This window comes from Poecilia reticulata, chromosome 14 (genome assembly GCF_904066995.2).
Source record: "Poecilia reticulata chromosome 14, P_reticulata-male-v2, whole genome shotgun sequence".
Lineage (NCBI taxonomy): Eukaryota > Metazoa > Chordata > Actinopteri > Cyprinodontiformes > Poeciliidae > Poecilia > Poecilia reticulata.
The window spans coordinates 24,071,924-24,090,987 of NC_088843.1; the positions used below are offsets into that span (position 1 = coordinate 24,071,924).

Here is a 19,064-nt window from a genome sequence, read left to right on the forward strand (position 1 = left end):
AAACCCTGAGCACTAGATGTTTCCATTTCAAATGTGCGCAAAACTTTATCAATATTCTGCTAATGTCCAAAATGACTTCATCCCAATTGCTGCGTTTCCATTAAATAAACAATAAAAATCACACGTGAATACGTTTGTTCACGTGATAAGACATGTCTCCATAATCCTGTAACCGTGTCGACTATCCCTGTAACTACTTCCTGTTGCTCAGTGTTTGCACCTGTGGCAAAATCCGGTTGTTGATCATGTGACTCGTGTGATGCGGGAAAAAAAGTGTTTCCATTGCACCTTTGTGAAATAAACTAATTTTGATGAGGCCAAGAAAAACCACCTCGTTCTATCTCCAAAACTTTTTAATAGAGTGTTTTGTTTAAGAAAATCGGCATGTTTCTCATTAAGCAAATTTATTTTCTAAATGTCAAGTTGCGCAGTGTTAATAGAAATGCAGCTAGTGTTGAGTGTTTTCAATGCTTCACATTCTAAGCTGAATTACTAAAGATCATTTTGAGTTAAAATATAAATCATTTTTATCCATTAATGGTTTTTGAAGGTTTAATTTTTGAAACCTAGAGGGGTTTTTTTTTTTCCCACCAATGCACTCCTTGGGTTTCCATAGTTTAGAGAGATGTCGCCCAGGGCGGCCATCTTGTTTGACAAACTATTTTTTTTTGACAGCTTGTCATTTGGCATTGGCAAACAGGTCTATTCCAAACCTGTGTATTTTGAAGGAAGAACTACATGGACTGAGCTAGTCATATTAGATTATAACTCTATCAAAATTGTTTTCTCATTAAGATAACTTTATTTCTGTTAACTTTAAACCATATTTGTTGGCCCTAACATCCAATCAGATGCAGTAACAAGTTTTTTACTAATCAGTTAAAGATAGAAAAGTTGAATCTGTCTTTATTTGGCACATTTTCCCACAATGATTAAAGAAATAAATGGTTTTACAAGCAGGTTCTCCATCAGGGGGCGCCAGAAACAGTGAATGATGGAGTAAAGAAGCGCCAAAGTCATTTTCAGTTTTGGTCAAATCAAGATCATGAATGTACCCAGAGGGTTAGTAGTGGCAGGAATTATTCAGAAAACTACTCTTTAACAAACTGTTGAAATGTTAATAAATTGCTGAATCTACAAATGAAATAATAAACATGTTTTCACGTTTATGTAATTTGGCAGTGTACAAAAATTAGCTTCAATGTCGGATCAAATAAAATATAACCACACATTTTGAGGGTTCGATTTCTGTGGGCTTTTAGAGTCCAGTGCGCCACAGAAATGCTTATGACGGACCGAACTTGGCCCACAGACCTTCACTTTGACATGCGGATTAAAAAAAAACTTTCAATTCTACAATGAATTGAATGGGAACAAATTGTATTAAGAAACTTTAGTCCCACTGACTTGAAGTTATTTGTTGGTCCAAAGACTGTGTTTGTTCATCTTTATGTGTGTGTAACCTTCCAAGCTTCTAATGTTAATAATTCTGGCTAATTCTTGAAACATTAGTTTCTTTGAAAATATTTATATCATACAAATAGAAAAAAAACTTTATTGAAAGATGTGCTTCGTCTGCACTCGAGAGTTGGCTGGGGCAACAATTGTTTCATCAGATATATGCATATTTTTCTACCACATTTTTCTTTCCTTTAACATGGAATGTCTGGAAAACACCCAACTTCTTTCGCAATGAGATTTTGTAGGCTACAATCTTGTAAAGTATGTTATTGTGCCTAATCTTTTATACATTTTTAACACTTTTATTGGTACTTTTTGTGTGAAATAATATATCTGATGCTGCTGTTAAACCTGAATTTCCCTTTTGTCGGACAAAAGAGATTATTTATATTCTAGTGTCAATGACTCACCATGTTTGCGAATGCTATAAAACAACATTTATGTATTTTATGGCATGATTGTGAATGCCATAAAATAACATTTATGTATTTAAAATTATTTTTTTAAAATTGGTTTCATGGAGTATTCTACATTTCTAAGTTGATTTTTTTAATTTTTTTTATTTCTTGTTAGTGGTCAGCCAAACTCATCCAAATAAAGGCTTTAAAACATCTGTTTGTGTTTTATATATTGTGGTTCATTTAAAGTAACTTCAATCATTTATTAAATGGGTCTGGAATATGTGCTTTTAAAAATGCGCAGTAGGCTGCAGTGCTTGGGCATCACCAGCAGGTGGCAGAAGACTCCAAAAGGTGAGAGCAACACATCATCCTCGTTTGCTCCTCAGGTTACTGATAAAATGTGCGACAAACTTTCTCCACAGCTCTTTGTGTTTATGTTAGGAAATACAGAAAATGAGGGAATACCTTAAACTTGTCTTCGAGCTGTCGCTGCGAACAGCTGCTGCACCTGAAGCGAAAAGGAAACAAAACAAAAAAACTCCGGGATTCCCGGTGGGATGGATAAATCCCCTTACGTACAGGTGTAATATGATGCAAGGAGATAAACGGTGATGGAGAAAAGGGGGGTGAATATGAAACCAAACCAGCTGGTACTGTGTGAGAGCCAGCAGACAACATGTTCAGGTAAGAAGCTTCTTGTTGCTTTATTTAGACTTTTTTGTCAAGTTGTGTTTGTTGGGAACGGTAGGATGTAACCCGAGTACTTCCTGCACCGACACTAACGGGAAAAATACTTTTTTCCTCATTTCTTCTTGATTAAATTACGACATTAAACTTTAGAAATGTTACTGTGACGAAAAGCAACTGGTAAATATCCAAACTTAAAGTGTATCTGGCGTCTGCTCGGCGAATCCGTTTGTTTATCCCAGGAGCGTTTCAGCACGGCTCCGCACCATTTAACCGTCAGAGCGTGTAGCGACGCGCCGAAAAGGCGGAGTCACTGACCCCAAGATCACGTCCCAAATATATATTTTTAAATGTGTGATAATTTAAAATAAATCTGTAATAAATACATTCAGTAAATAAAAACGTATAATTGCTTACACAATAAAATTATTAAATGTTTAAACGATTCTAACTTTAATTTATTACATAAAATCATAAAAATATTTGTTTATTTAATGTTTCATCTGCTGCTGTCCATGATGAAATAACTTAAACTGTCACAAGGATGCATGATATATCAATATGTAACATTGCTATCGACCGATGTTAGGCTTTTTTTTTTAGCATGTGTTGCTTCAATCCCTAAAACCTGGCCGATATTAATAACTCATAGTGATGCAGCAGGATTCTGAGGTGTTTAACTGAAGGAGAGATGTCAGCACAGCAGTGATGCTTTTCCTCTGTGTATCTGGTGAATTCTTGGTTAAAACAAGTCTGTTCTTCAGTCAGTGAAGTTATTCAAGGTATACAGAAATTTTACTCAAGTAAGAGTAGGGATACTTCCTAATGAAATTACTCAAGTAAAAAATAATAGTAAAAAACTCCTAAAAGAATAATTTTTTTTCCCCAAGAAGTTACTCGAGGAAATCTAACTGGTTACTACTCAACTCTGAAGTGTTTTATAGAGGGTGCCATGGCCCTTTCAGGGCACCACTGAACATCACAGCTGCAGACCAATCAGAATCAGTTTTGAATATTTATTTTTTTCTGATTTTTCAATCAGGAAAAGACTTTCAATAATCAGTTTCAGTTTGTTGCATTAAACGTTAACTTTGAGTTAATTTTTTTAAGTCATTGTCTTTTATCATCAGCAAATCCATGGATCTTTTTTTTTAGTTCAGCAGCGTTGAGGGGTTTGACCGCACCGCAATATTAGTTCACATTTTAAATGTTATTTAAAGTAGCTAAAAGAGGAACTTGAATACAGTCCCAGCATATTTTTCAATTGTTAATAAGAATAACTGATTCATATGTTAGCCAATCATGAGGAAGATTGCTGACAGTCATGTAGGCTCAGACACATGATGTCACCGCTAAAGAAGCTGCTTGTTGATAGAGTGACAGCATGAGAGCCAGGCTTATAATAGTTTTAGATTTTTTATTACAGTTCATTTTATTTCATTTTGACTTTCTGGTTGTCCAATTCACTTAGTTTTAATTAGTTTTTCAGAGTTATTATTGTTTAAATATTTAGTTTAGTTTTTATTAGTTACAGTAGTAGTTTGAGTTTAGTCATACTTTGGGAAATTTTTAAGTTCAAAAAGGTCAAAGTCTTGTGATTATGTATATATTGGTAATGAATACTCAGCAGAAAAAACGTATTCAGTTATTGTTGATCAACCAGCTGACTGCTGTTTTATTCCAACTGTTGCTGTTGCCATTTTTGTGGATTAGCATAAATGCCGCCTGGAGGATTATGGAGCGCTGTCATTTTCCAACAGCTGATAAAAACTGTTTGTGTGGGGAAAAAATTAATTTCACATCAGTTTGAAAAGCTAATAAATTGATTCATAAACACACAAATTAAGAATATTATATCTATCGTTTCAAACGCACAATAAACACACATTATAGTTCCAGTTAGTTGCAGTCTTTCCCCGTTAATTTCAGTTCTTATTTATTTCAGTTAACGGAAATGTTTTCTCAATTTCAGTTTTGGTTATTTCGTTAGTTTTAGTTAACTATAAGAACCTTGATGAGAGCTTGTCATTGAAATGTAAAAGATGACTTAAAGTCCAGGCTGTAAAAGCAAAACAAAAACTAAAGAATGTCAGATTAGATTAAAGCTGCTGCTGGAAACAGAGGGGCTTTTCCAGAGCAGATGATTCCTCTGGGTTCAGCTGAGCTGAATGGGGCTGGTGTGGTTAGAAGGAGTGAACATGGTGGACCTCAGTCAGTACATCTCTCAGTAAAGGTTATTTGAACTGCACATCTCAGCACCAAGGCAGTTCAAATGATGAAGCACCTGTGATTGGATGGGAGCAACCTGAATGTCTGTTTGTCTGCTTAGCTCCAGATCCATCCATCCATCCATCCATCCATCCATCCATCCATCCATCCATCCATCCATCCATCCATCCATCCATCCATCCATCCATCCATCCATCCATCCATCCATCCATCCATCCATCCATCCATCCATCCATCCATCCATCCATCCATCCATCCATCCATCCATCCATCCATCCATCCATCCATCCATCCTCAATGTTCTCACACAGATTTTTCTCTTGGGTTTTTTTCTCATTGGAATGTTAGATTAAAACCTCTCCTGAAAGGCATCCTAAACAAATTCACAAACCACTTCACTGAGGCGGCAGCAGCAGCAGCTCTGGGTTTCCTGCCTTTCTCTAAGTCTGGTTTCAGATCTCTACATGCTCAGAAAAGGTTTGACTGGGGATAAAAGATACTTTTATTTCAACATCTTTCTGCTGCTTCAGGCTTTAGGAGAAACATTTAAATGGTTCTCCTGGTTCCCGATGGGAGTTTTAATCACATTTTCCCATCAGGGTGAGACATGCCTTCACTCCTTTGAGACTCTTTTTATGTACTGTAACCCGTTAGTATTACAGTGATCATTTATAGTTTGTTTATAGTGTGGTTTTGGCAGAGAAAAAGCCACATGACGGCTCCCTCTGACTCCCACAGGCCTGAAAGGGAGTCGATCTCTCTCTGGGTGGAGACACCAAAACATCCCCAAATAAGGATGCCTTTTGTTAAAAGAATGCAAATACATGGAAGGTTCAGTTTCAGCTAAAATGCCCTGAATTCCAACTGCAGAGGTCCGAGAATAGTTTTTTCTCACTGGGAAACTGGAAAAGTGGGAGTTTAGGGGGTTTGTTCCTGGACTTCCCCAGCCCCTTATATGGCAGTTTTCCCCGCGGGTGGCGGGAGGGCGGAACCGGGCGGCGCGGCTCTCAGAGGGACGCGATGGCCGGTCGGGTCGGCAGACGCGGTCGCCCCGATGCGGTGGCAGCAGTCAGCTGAGAGTCGTTGGTGTGTGATGCCGGCACCGAGCTGCGAGTGGGTGCATAAGGATGTAAAACCAGCGTGGTCAGGAGCCACTGAAAAGAAGAAGATTAGTCATCCGCTGAGGTAAATGGAGAGAGAGAAAACTGTTAATGTGGGATGTTTGTTTTTAAGAAAGTGGCACACAGGGCACCGAGACTCAGAGTTAAAGCGAGAAACGCTTGGATTTTTCAAGAAACTCCGTCAGTTGCCGAAAATAAAAAATATAGTTAAATGTTGATTTTTTCCCCCCCATGCTGAAACGATTAATCGTGATGAATCGATTTTTGAAATAGCCATAAGCTAATTTAGCAATTGATTAATTGCTATCTGGAGTTTACAGTCTCATAAAACTTAATTTGGAGGTTTCATATTGTTTCCAGACTGGCCTCTGGCGTCACCCTGAGCATTACAGGTTGGGTCTGAAGAATAATTTAGTAATTGGTTAATGGTTAATTGGAGTTTACTGTCTCAAAAAAAAAAAAAAAGTAATTTGCTGAAAGAACAACAGTAATTAAGCTAAAACTATATGAAAAATATATACATTTTACATTTAAGATTACAAATGTTTATATGTCCTAAAATTATTATTGTCTGGAGTTCTTATTCCTAGAACTCCTCAAGTGTCATAGATTTAGTTTCACCTGGTTCAAGGCCTCAGCTTAAAAGTATAGTATTTTGCATCTATGTTATTGCAATTTAGACTCTAAAATTTTTATTTTCTTATTTAAAAAAATAATTGAATTATTATTTATTTGAATTTTTATATATTTTTAACATTGTACAAAAAAGGCTTAAATGGTCAAATGAAAAATGTTCAAAATGCAGGAATTGTGAATCCGATTAATCTACTAATCATTAGAATAATCAGTTACTAAAATGAGTTGCAGCCCTTTGCTTTTATTAAAATCTTCCACCAAGGGCTTCATTCAAACAATAACCTGCTTTTAAAAGACATTGATTTTTAATTAGCTCTGTGATGGAGTTTTATGTCGTCAGATTGAAGATCTGACTTTGTTTTTACAGAAAATATGATGAACCAACACAAAGACGTCTTCAAATCTTTGTCCAGTTTTTTCTTTGTAAAGTTACCTCAGCTGAGAAAGACTGGATAGACAACATCTGCAAACATCAATTTTCACGTCTTGCCAGAGACTCTCAGTTGAATTCAGGTCTAGACTTTGAGTAGGCCATTCTAACACTTGAGCATGCTTTAAACAAAACCACTTCATTGTCATATGTCTTCATACTGGAAGGTAAACCTCTGCCCCAGTCTCCAATCTTTTTCAGCCTGTCCACCTTGTTTGCTTTTGTTTATTGTATATTTATTGCAGCAACACAAACTAACACTGAAAAGTTTTGAGAAATGCACATTTGAATTTAAAGGGAAAAAAACCCCATTAAGAATTATGTTTTAATCAAAAGGAGACTTTGTGTGATTATTTATTTTCATAATAATTGCTGCAAAACAAATATTTAAAATTTTAAAATGAGTTTATTTTTCCTTCTCTGTTTGAGAAATTGGAAAGCCAAGACAACATGCACTCACAAAAAATAACCTGCAAAACCACAATCTTACTAAGTATTTCTGTCCAGTTTCTAGGGCAAATATGTTAGTACATTTGAAACAGGACCAGACATTTGTCCTGTGTTCTAAATAAAATAACTTGCCAGTAGAACTAGTACCTTCTCATCAATATGAAAGGTACTAGTTCCTTTCATATTAAATATGTTTTGTCTTATTTCAAGTGCACATAATATTTTGTGTTTCTGCAGTGTGCAGTTTAAATAAGGTAGATGTGTATTGATCTTTATGAATTCACAGTTGCAGTAAAAGTTGTTTCATTCAAAGACTTTAAGCTCTAAATGTGCCTTATTTCTTCTGATTGTTCTTGTTGAGAAGGTTTAAGAATAATCTTAAACCTCAAGACCAGAAGTGTCTTGAGATGAAGACACTTTTGGTCTTTATCAGATTCATAAACTGTGAACGCTCTCTCCATTAAAAACCACCCGCCCAGCTTTAAGGTCTGTGGCTTTATTCTCACTTTAAATAAAATCTGTTTCTGTGCTCCTTTTCCTTTCAGGCTTGCCGGTTTACATGAATTTAACTTACTGTGAATCAGGGAAATTGTGTTCTTCTTTTTCAGCACAACAAGGCATTTGTTTCACTGACATTTCCATGTGCTTATCAGAGTATCATTACCATGGGTACTTACCATGACTTCAGTGCTAATTACTCCCACATTGTCTGTCTGCTCTGCACTGTCACACGTTGTTTTGTTTTGTTCAGAAATCGTGACTCATCATAGTCTGACAAAACAGTCTTCTTAGCTTGTTTCAAAACAATAAGCCTCGGCTAAATGCTGAGAACCGATGGAAACCTGTTGATTGCTTCGTCATTCTCCGTAGTACCACAGAAATGCAATGCAAAAGAAGTGCCGCGGTGTTTCTACGAAGGAGAAAAGCCCCTTCTGTTTTTTAGGCGCAAAAATAGCACTGTCAAAAAGGTCAGCATGTCACGATCTACGCAAGGCCCGCTTCCTTCCCCTTTTTTTTTTTCAGCCGTATCACCTACAGCATGCTTCCTGAGTGTCTGATTTGTGTGATCTGGGCTCTCTGTGCTGCAGGACCATGGCCGCCTTCCAGCTGCTCTTCCCGCTGTGGGCCAGCTGTGTGGCAGTGGCCGCACATCCTTCCCAACACATCGCTCCATGCCAAGTTGTAAGTACGAATCCTAGCAAATGGGGGGGAAAATTGGCTGATTTGACTTTGGAAAATGATTTTTTTTATTTGTTTGTGTAGATTGGAGTCATTTTGTACCACCAAACCATTCATAACATTCTGTTTACCTGGGGTGTTGAGCTTAATATCTCATGTTTTTTATCACCAGCTTGTCATGTAAGCATTTCAGGAATTCAGCTTGTGTTTATATTGCTGTTAAAAGATTTAAAGTTCAATGTTTATCTGATACGTGAAAGATTTTAGTGCTCATATTTCATCTGTAAGCCTCTACAATCGTTTCCAGATACACTACCAGCAGATTGTTTCTTTGCTTTCAGATTATTTTAGACTTTTCTACACTGCAAAAACACAAAATGTTACAAAGTATTTTTGGTCAAGTTTCTAGTACAAAGCTTTGTTTTTTTTGTAGTGTTATGTAATGTTGTTATTGTCTGAGAATCTGCAATTTTTTCTTTTTTAACTGAATTTAAGATGTTTCTTAAGAGGTACACTTCAACAACACAAAGTATTTTTGGCCTTTTCTAGTGCAAATATCACAGTACACTTGAAATAAGACAAAACTAACAACTTTTAAAGAACATATAGGAACTTGTTTATGAAACAATCACGTCATATTAATTGAAAAAGTACATTTACTTATAATGAGATGTTTTTCCTATTACAAGTGAAATAATCTTCCAGTGGAAGTAGTAATTTTTTAATCAATATTTAGGAATTATTGACATAAACAAGCTCCTACATTTTGCTTAAAAGTTACTTGTAAGTTAGTTTTGTCTTATTTCAACTGAACTAAGATACTTGCACTAGAAACTAAGCTGAAACTATTTGATAAGATTTTGTGTTTTTGCATTCTAGAAGATAAAACAATCCAGAAAGTCACTTGCTGTTGAGGCATTTTACTGTCTCAACACTGGGAAATCAGCTTAATCAGTTATTTCATTATTTTGTTTCAGGTTTTCACTTAAATGTCTTTTGAATGTAATTTGGTTGCAAAAGCAGAGATAAAACAGGTGTGTAAAGGATGTGGTTTGCAATGAGATGGCATGTCTAGAATGGCACAGTTAGATGTGGTGGTGTAATCGACTTTTACAATTGATTGGCAGTTACTACAGACATCGACTCACAAGGATGACTAATTTTCATGGAAATAATAGAAAATACGTAAGAAGGCTTGTCATGATGTTAAATAATTGCGGAAGTTGAACTGCAGTCACGCTCCTGGTTTGTTGCAGAAATCCACACGATTAATTTAACCTGTAACATTATATTAAAGGGCAAAGTTTATATGTGAATAAGTCAGAATCATATGGAAGTTAATGTTTGTCACTTTCATTTGATGAGGTCATGTGTGTGGCTATAATTATCCAGATATCAGTTCCAGTTTCACTTCTGTGATTTTTTACAACAGGGACAACATGATAAAAATAGCACCTCAACAAGCCTACCTCTTCTTTCTGTATGTTATCCTTTATGTATTTGATAAATACCGCCAGACCCAAACACACAAACAGTATTTGCAAACATTGTGTAAACCATAGTTTTTTTTAAAGACAGTTGTGGAGGAAATTCATGGGGATGTCCCTTCAGTTGTTATGAAGGGTACAACTGATTTAGATTAAAATGAGAAACAATATTGCTGAACCTAAACCTTCGCTTGTTATTTCAGTTTTAATCAGAAATTAACTGTAGTGCTAACGGTTTTACAAGCGTTACCACTGCAGCAAAGCTAGCAGCGTCAGAAAGTTAGAGACATAGCAGTTTAAAACTCCCATAAGGTATGATTTTAAAATTGAAAATATATTTTATTATTACATTATGTATTTGATTAAACCAAAATTAATACAAAGTGAATTTTTAAGATTTTTCTGTTGACAGGCTAGCTTTAGCAATAGAGCAAAGCTGAATATCTTTGGATATACAAGTTGAATACTTAGCAGCTTAACATTCTGTTTTAAAAAGTTTGGTATATTTAAATGTTATTCTTTTGTTATATAAAAAAAAGTTGAAATCACCACCTATTCCTGTTTTTGTACAAGCTAACATTAGCTAGCTGCTACAGAAAATTAGAACGTATTCAGCTAAGACTCAATTTAGCTATGGCTTTCAAATATTATTGATCTGGTTCATGATTTGTTAACAGTGGATTTTTTTTTAAATAAATGTTTTTTTTAAATAAATGTAAAGCAAGAACATAAAATGCGTAAAAGAGTCGCCATCATGTTAAATAACTTTAGAGGTTAGCAGTAGACCTTGGGATTTCTTCATTTTGTTCTCCACTTGTCTCCTTTTAAATTTTCCAACAGAAATATTATGTATTCAGTATTTGAGAGTTGTAGCTCATTTAATTACTTTTGAAACGCACTCCACATGATCAGTATTCATAGGTTTTCTCCATTTTTAATCTCTTAAATGGCAGGTTTAGCAATTAAAGTATATTTATTTTTTATAAGAAAATACAAGATTCCTTCCCATATTCCCTTAAATTTATATTGGATTAGATTCCTCTGTTTAGTTTAAAAACAGAAGACTTCAAGTTAAATGTATTCGGAAAATAAAAATTTACCCCAAAATTAGCTACCATTTTTCCCCATTTGCATAAAGACATCCAGAGTTATGCAAAAATAGCCAAAAATGCACACCACAAAATGTCCAGGCACCCGGGGAGTCGCTATTTTGTTCTTTCTGAAATTAAGGAGACAATTTTTTTTATGTGAGAAGGTAAATGAAAGGCAAAAGCTTTTATGTGAACCATGTGGGTTACTATAAATATCTATATTTCAGTTCCAGTTTTACGGCTATACCTTACCGCTGATGCTACTTCATCATATCTCATAAAAAGTACATACCATTTTTACTTTATATATTTCGCTGCATTCATATTGGAATGCAAAGAAAACATATCATTTACACACCTAAAAAAATAAATTTCTACTTTTCAAGATTACAGTATCAATCATTACCAAGTGCATCTCTAATAATGCAAAAGGAATTTAACATAATCTTTTCAGACTTTCTGTTCTTACCCTTCTGGTTTTGAATTAGTCACAAAACTTATGTTCTAAATATTCAAATATGCCTTAGAAAAAGTAAACTTTGGGTAGTTTCCCAAACTCTCTTCACACCCCTGCAAGTAGAATATAAGATATCAGGAAATAAATCATGCATTTAGATTTATTTTTAACCTGCCCTGGTCAGTTTATGTGAGAATGAGCTGAAATGAACAATTGCGTTTATGTTCAAGATGGTCACGGCTGTAGCAGTGCAGTCGGCTGGTGATGTCCCAGGATTTCAGACAACAATTGAGGTCTATGAAACAGAGAAATAGATCTGGTAAGATAACACTTGTCAGACTAGCAGTGTGTCATTTTTAAAAGGAAAAGGGAAAGAATAAGGGGAAAAACGCAAATACTGCTCTACAGTTGTGCACTGACTTAACTGAGTAAAATGTATGTAACATCAAGGTTTATGACTTTTGAGAGGCGTTGAAAATCTGAGGATGTCAGGAATTAATGGGTCAAAAATATGGACATTGACATTCAGGAAGGTTTCAGGCACTCTCTGCATGGCTAGGGGTCAGGAAGACCTTCAGCATTCCTGGTTTGTTTTTTGGTCTGACGTCCTGTGTTGCCTGTTGCTTCCCGTCTCTTTCTCCCTCCTGTCCGGTCATTTCTGTTGCCAACTAACAAGAGCTGCAAAACAAGTCTCTATTGACCATACCTGAACTATTTATAAGCAGTTCAAAGCTGGTACATTTAAGGTCTAGGGTATAAAATTTCTTTATAGTGCAAAAAAATTGGGAAATTTACTGCAGACTCTTTAAATTGGAGACCAATGGGGCTGCTTTTGTGAAAATTAGCAATAGGAAATGTACATTGACGTGAATGAATTTTACCTACTCTCCTTTTCAGAACTGATTGGAGAATTTTCAAGAATGAACAGCATGTTAAGGATCATGGGATAGCACCTCAGTTGAGTTTACAATCAATCTTGGGCTTTATTTTGCATCTGTTGTTGAATTTCTTTATGTTGAAGCATAATTTGCTGCTTTTTGGGATATTTTAGCCTATTTGATTTTGTCAGTTGGGTGTGAAACTGAACTAAGCTTTCCAAAGAATGTAGTTAATTAAAATTAATCTGTGATTCGAGACACAAGGACAGAATGTATGTATAATTACAAAAAGAAAACGCAAACTCTTTGTTTTCTAAAGATGCTATGACTAAATCTGATGTACAAGGTCTTAGCAAGAATCAGATGTAACAGAAGCGGGCTTGTGTATACAATTTGTCTGAGATTACATACATACTTCACCATCACAGAGAACGGACTCAGCTTTCTGTGGCGTTTTCTCATCAGTCTTCCCTGTTTGTTCCTCTATGCCTGATAACAGATACAAGATGTTTTGCCCTTGAGTAAGTAGACCGGCATGTTTGTTTACACCCATCTCGTGAGCCCTGAAGAATGCCCGTTTCATAACACCGCAAATATGCTAGGAAGTTAAATGTAGTCGACTGTAAGAGAAAACAGGGGAGGAGACGGCTTTATGAGCTGTTTTTGGACAGGCTTTTTGGGGCCATGTGGTTTCTGTTACAAGCTACACCTAATGAGTTAAATGCTTGATTTTATTAGGGTGGGAAATAGATGGATAGTGACAGAACAAAGTAATAAAAATGTGTGTTATGTTGTTGCTAAAAAACATTGTTTTCCTTTTCTGTTAATTGAGTTTAAAAGAAACAGTCAATGGTCCTTTTTCTCAGATTAACTCACCAGCTTGTGTCTCAAAGGACTTTATAGCTGCCAGAAAATTGACTCCGAAATTATTGTTCTGCTTTAGACGTTTAAAGACTTTGCAGACATGTAGTTGGGTCTTTATGAAAGCGAATATGTCCACCACATTGGTTGGTTTAAGAAAAGTGTTCATTCACAAAACCCCACTGAATTAAAACCCATTGGAGGTAGTGTAGTGCAAAGCTAAAACCTAGGTTAGCCAATCACAGTGCTTCCAAAAAACACGATTTCCTGTTAGGAATGAAACATCGTGCCATGAGGTTCATTTGTGTGGTCTGACGGAGAGGTCGAACTACTTTTAATAACCATTTTAGAATATAAAAGTTATAAAACACAAGACAGTGTGTTTTAGTGAAATAAAATGGGGTGTATGTGTGAATAAATAGCCAAATGGTTTCCTAGATATCCGTCTATGTGTGGACTAGGCCTTAGTCTAAGTTACGCCATGGCAAAGAAGTCTGGCCTTACGATGAATTAATCAAACCCTTGTTTTTGTCTTTGTTTCCAGGTCCAGATGGATGTGTTCTGCAGCGATCTAAGTCTCAGGAGCGCACCACTCAACCTTCCTCATGGAGTCCAAATGCTGGATCTTTCTCGAAACCAGGTTCAAAACCTCTCGTTGGAAACTTTAGGCTTTCACACTGGCCTTCACCAACTGAACCTTCATTCCAACAAGATCCACTTCATCCAGCCAGGACTCTTCAAAGACATGAAGGATCTGAGAGTCCTGGATCTCTCCCGGAATCACCTGAATGTTTTCGCACTCTCCAAAATAAGAGTTGGACCTCTCGCGGCTGTGGAGTCATTGGATCTTTCAAGCAATGGGTTGTACACGGGTATGTCAGACTACTTCCTGGCTGAATCCCCATCTCTGGCGAACCTTTCACTGGACAGCAACAGCATCACAAAAATTGCACAGAACACCTTCAGCGGATCAGCATCTTTGAGGAAAATTAGTCTCCACAACAACGTCATCCTGGAGATAGAAGACGGAGCTTTCGACTCTTTGGATCATCTGACTGAGCTCGATTTGTCTAAGAATTCAATCACCTGCATCCTAGACTTCAATCTTTACAACTTGGAGGTCCTCAATCTCAGCAAGAACAGCATTGAGTTTTTCCAGAGTGTAAAGTCGGACAATTCCTTTAAGCTTCGCTCTCTGGATCTGAGTGAAAACAAAATGCTTTGCTTTCCTCTCCTCCCAGAAAAGAATGTGCTTGAATTTCTGAACATTTCGCGAAACCATATTCAGACTCTCAACACCACAGGGAGTGTCCTGAACCTCACAAATTTGGATGATTTAAAATACCTGGACATGAGTTACAATAAACTCAAAAGTTTACCTGAGATTTTCTTTTCCAATATGGAATCCCTTGAAGTCCTCAATGTGAGTAACAACTGTATCAGCTCGTTTTCAGTCACATCTAAAGACATTCTGCACAAGGTGAAGGTCATCAATCTAAGCCATAATTCTCTGCAGAGTTTGACTTTTGGGGAAAACTCCCTTCACTCCCTGAAAAAGCTCTTTTTACAGGGAAACGACCTTACTGTCCTAGACCAGCTAATATTTCAAAGATTGCCCAGCATCAAGTACCTGCAGCTCCAGCAGAACAATCTGCAAATCTGTAACAGTGAGCAAAACCAACATGGGTTAATGCTGAAGGACCAAAACCACCAGGATCCAATTGGTTGTGTGTCATTCTCATCTGTTAATAACCTGCACTTCCTGTACCTCTCTGGAAATAATCTGAGGACCATTCCTGCAAAGGCATTTGTGAACACCCCTCTGAAATTACTAGACTTGTCTTTAAATCCAGGATTAGACATGCACAAGGACTCCTTGTTTGGCTTGGAGGATTCACTGGTCCATCTGCTGCTGAGGGAAAACAACATGTCAAGCCTAAACACAGACCTGACCTCCCTGAAGAGCCTCAAACACGTTGACCTGTCCACCAACCAATTGAACACCTTACCGACCTGGAACAAAGACTCCGCCATTGAGTCCTTGAACCTGCAGAACAACAACCTGGTCACCCTAGACCAATCCACTGTCCTCGCCTTGGAGCGCTCCTTAAAGACACTCTACATGGGCTCCAACCCTCTGAGCTGCTGCGACAACCTGGGCTTCCTCCACACGGTGCAGCACTCCACGATCGTTGTTCCTGACATTGAGACCGTGACTTGTGTTCACGAGGAGTCTCCGGAGCCAGTGAACATTGAGAAGTTGACCCGAGAAATGTGTCACCAATCACATGCCCCAAACTACACGGCGGTTGTCATGATAACGTTGTTAGTCGTGATTATCCTGCTGGCGCTGATGGTTAAATGCTTTCGATCAAGGAGACGGAAGCGCAGCAGAGGCTTTCATGCATAGCAAGACAATCACATTCAGAGTCAAAAAGTTCATGAGACTGTTGAAGGATTTAAATGTGAATGTGTAATCTGGAGATTCTCAGAGACTTTATGGACTATTTGACGCTCTGGGTTTGGATTACAACTACAAAGAGCCATCACGAGTTGACAAACTCAGCTGTCAATCAGGCACATCTCCTACAGGAAGTCGTGGTTGTGGAGGACAGCCTAGATAACGAAAACACAAGCCAATGAAGGCCCTAGTTATTCTTATATTTTCTTACAACACAAGGCTGGACTTTTTGACTGAGTTTTATGTCAGTTTCATGAAGCTTTGTTTAAGGAACCCAAGGTTTCAATCCTCCTGTGCTCACTTCTTCAGGACTTTACACCAGAGACCAGAAACTGTCACCAGCACAGTTTCTGGCTTTAAAGCCAATATTTTAATGGGTGTTGCTTGAACGAAGAAAAGTCATCTCTATGTCTGAAGGAGCAGTGTTAAATGATTTTTTTTGTACCATGTTGCATTCCTGATACCTATTTATTGAATGTAGAATCAACACTAAACCACTTTGAGTAGACAGTAGCGTCAGGAGACCGGACTGAAGTATTCTTCCGCTGTTGCAAGTCATATTTTCAGAAACATGCTCCGAGGATCATGGATTTAAATTTATACCAGTCTCTTATCTATATGTGAAGTTTGTTGCAAAGCTAAAACTTGCTTTAAAAACTTCAGCAAGCACCAAAAGGTTGGCATAAATACAGGAAATAATCTATAAAACCAAAGAAGGATAGGGATACAAACCTTTAAATATGTGAGTTGGTGCATTTGTTGAGGCTGTGCCCTGGACTCATGATAAAAATATTGAAATTATCAACTCATAAATATAGATTTTAGCACCATAAGGGACTTGGACTAGTACTTGTTTTATAAAAGTGTTTTTTCCAGAACTTCTTAGATTGAAATGGTCTCAAATTTCAGGCATACCACATTGTTAATGATTCCCAAGTTCATAAGTATGGACAGGTTATAAGGTATCAAAGTTTTTAAAACCTCTTAATCATGCTGATGCTATAGATTAAAGTAATTTCAATGAGTCACCAGAGGTGTTACCCCTCCCCCACCTGTTGCTGTGCAACAGGTGACTACTACATATTTGGTAGTGTTGAAATTTTTCCAGTTGTGTAAAACTGTATTGAGTCATGGTGTGGGAGTCAAAAAAACCAATTAAGCTAAGTTAAGCTGTTAAAGGTCCTTCAGGGGACGGTGTTGCTAATTAGCCATGGCTACGAACACTGTGATCCAGACACCAGATTGTTTTGATCGGTATTTCTTCTGTTGGTCCCTTTCAAATAAACGGTAAAATGAAATTAATTAGCCTGTTTAGCTACAGTTAGCATGCTATCAGAACAGTGGCTAGCAAAGCAGATAGTCTGTTAAATTAACCAGCTAATATCGGCTTGTTACATTTTCTTATGCTTTAAAGAGTAGAAAAACTAAAATGGAAATTTAATCTTCTAAAAACAAAGTGGTGTTATTTGAAAACAGTTTTCCACATTATTCAAACGTTCTCCTTAAGTCTACGTAGCAAAATAAAAAAATAATGAATATTACCAATAGATAACATTATTACACCTGTTGCAAATGAGATCAGCTGAACAATGTTGCACATCTTTGTTTTGAATTATTGTGTTAATGTCGTAAAATCACACTATTTAAACTCGAGATTATCATTCTGTCCAAAATCGATCGCCAAGGAAATAGCTTTTGGTTGGATGGAACATTTCAGAAAGCTATGCTTTAAAACTCTTCATTGGACAACTGATACAGACGTTACTGATACAGACGTTACTGATACAGACGTTACTGATACAGATGTTACGAACATACAGATGTTAGTCATTATTTAACACATTTTTTAAGTATACTGGGCCAAGATTTTCTAGTTTGTTGCTGTTTGTGTTTTTAGAGCTTTAGGAGCGGGGGCGGCCATGTGGTATTTTTTGGGTCATGTGATGGTGGTAGGGATGCAGCGCAGCATTGTAGGATGTTTAACAGAAGAAGTGAAGCAATTTCAGTGATGTGGTTGGTTTTTCATAGTTTTGAAACTAGGTGAATTAATGCATTCCTAAAATTGAGTAATATTTCTTGAGTTTTATATTCCTGGTTTCACAATGTTAAGGTGATATTTTTCTCAAAGCCAACACTTTTCTTTTTTTCTTAGTCCTATATTTCACCATTTTACAATGTTAAGTACTTTGATTCTCTAATAAATATTGTTAGAGGTGGTATAACCATTTAAATGGTGACATAAACATATGGTTGACTATATTATTCAAAGTTTACTGCAAGATATTTCCCTACAGCCTGATTCACAAAATGTTTTAGATGTATGTAAACACATTACCTTTACAGATTTAACCAGTAATACCTCTAAGTTTGAGTTTCGATTCCAGTCTTTTTGCAGATCTAAGATGATGTTGGATCTTCTTTAAATACAGATAATTGACTGGTATATATTTTCATCTGGCGAGTTTCAGAGTTTAAACAAAGTATCTGAATTGATCCTTTGAGAGCTAAAACCGACTGATGGAGCTCAGTACTGAGATTGATTTCAGCGAAGAAAAGTGATTTTTTGAAAAATGAAAGAAATTAATTTTTTTGAAAAATAAAAATTTTTTCAGCTAAAAATGAAGAAAACACTTCTACACAAAACAAAATGCTCTTTAGTTTCACAGAAGGGTTACATGAAGGTGTTTATCTAAAATGGCAATATACCCTCAGTGTAGTTTGCACTTTAATCTTGTATTTGTTTGGTTTTCTCTTTTGCGACTGTAAACACTAAAACTATGGTTTGTATTCCATCTATGAGTGAAAAGTAATTTATTTTGTTAACTGTGTGACTTAAGATTTTCTACAGCATGTTGTTTGTGTTGATGCCACACGCCTGGTGCTCTTCTTGTTAATAAAAATGTAAACGTATGTTTTTGGATCCTTTTTTAACCAATAACATGGATACATGTTAAACTATGGGTGACATTGATTCTGCACCCAGATTGCATAGCTGTAGTCCTATTGTAAATAGCTTAAAACCTACTGATGTCCTGCGTGGTTTCTGATCGAAGTACTGCCATGGTCAGTTAGGAAAATGTCAGCAACAGAGTTAGCAAAACTACTATAAAATGGAAACTACGAGTGAAAGTTTTGTTCCGAAGAATCACTTTCTGAAGCACAAAACGTGAAGGTAGGTGTACAATTTTGACCTTGTTGAGTGGTACGCTGTCAACACAGTGTGTCTTTGACACAT

General features: G+C 36.7%; 1 protein-coding gene across 2 annotated transcripts; it reads left to right on the top strand.

Annotated features, from left to right (window-relative positions):
- Positions 1-99: 99 nt before the first annotated feature.
- Positions 100-18,739, top strand: lrrc32 (leucine rich repeat containing 32). Of its 2 annotated transcripts, none has more exons than XM_008428527.3 (3): positions 100-2,546; positions 8,504-8,597; positions 13,913-18,739. In XM_008428527.3, the coding sequence occupies exons 1-3, from the start codon at positions 2,539-2,541 to the stop codon at positions 15,776-15,778; spliced, it is 1,968 nt and encodes a 655-aa protein (XP_008426749.2). In that variant the 5' UTR covers positions 100-2,538; the 3' UTR covers positions 15,779-18,739. The 2 variants fall into 2 exon arrangements, with proteins under 2 accessions (XP_008426749.2, XP_008426748.2); XM_008428526.3 differs by lacking the exon at positions 100-2,546 and adding an exon at positions 5,207-5,963.
- Positions 18,740-19,064: the final 325 nt, after the last annotated feature.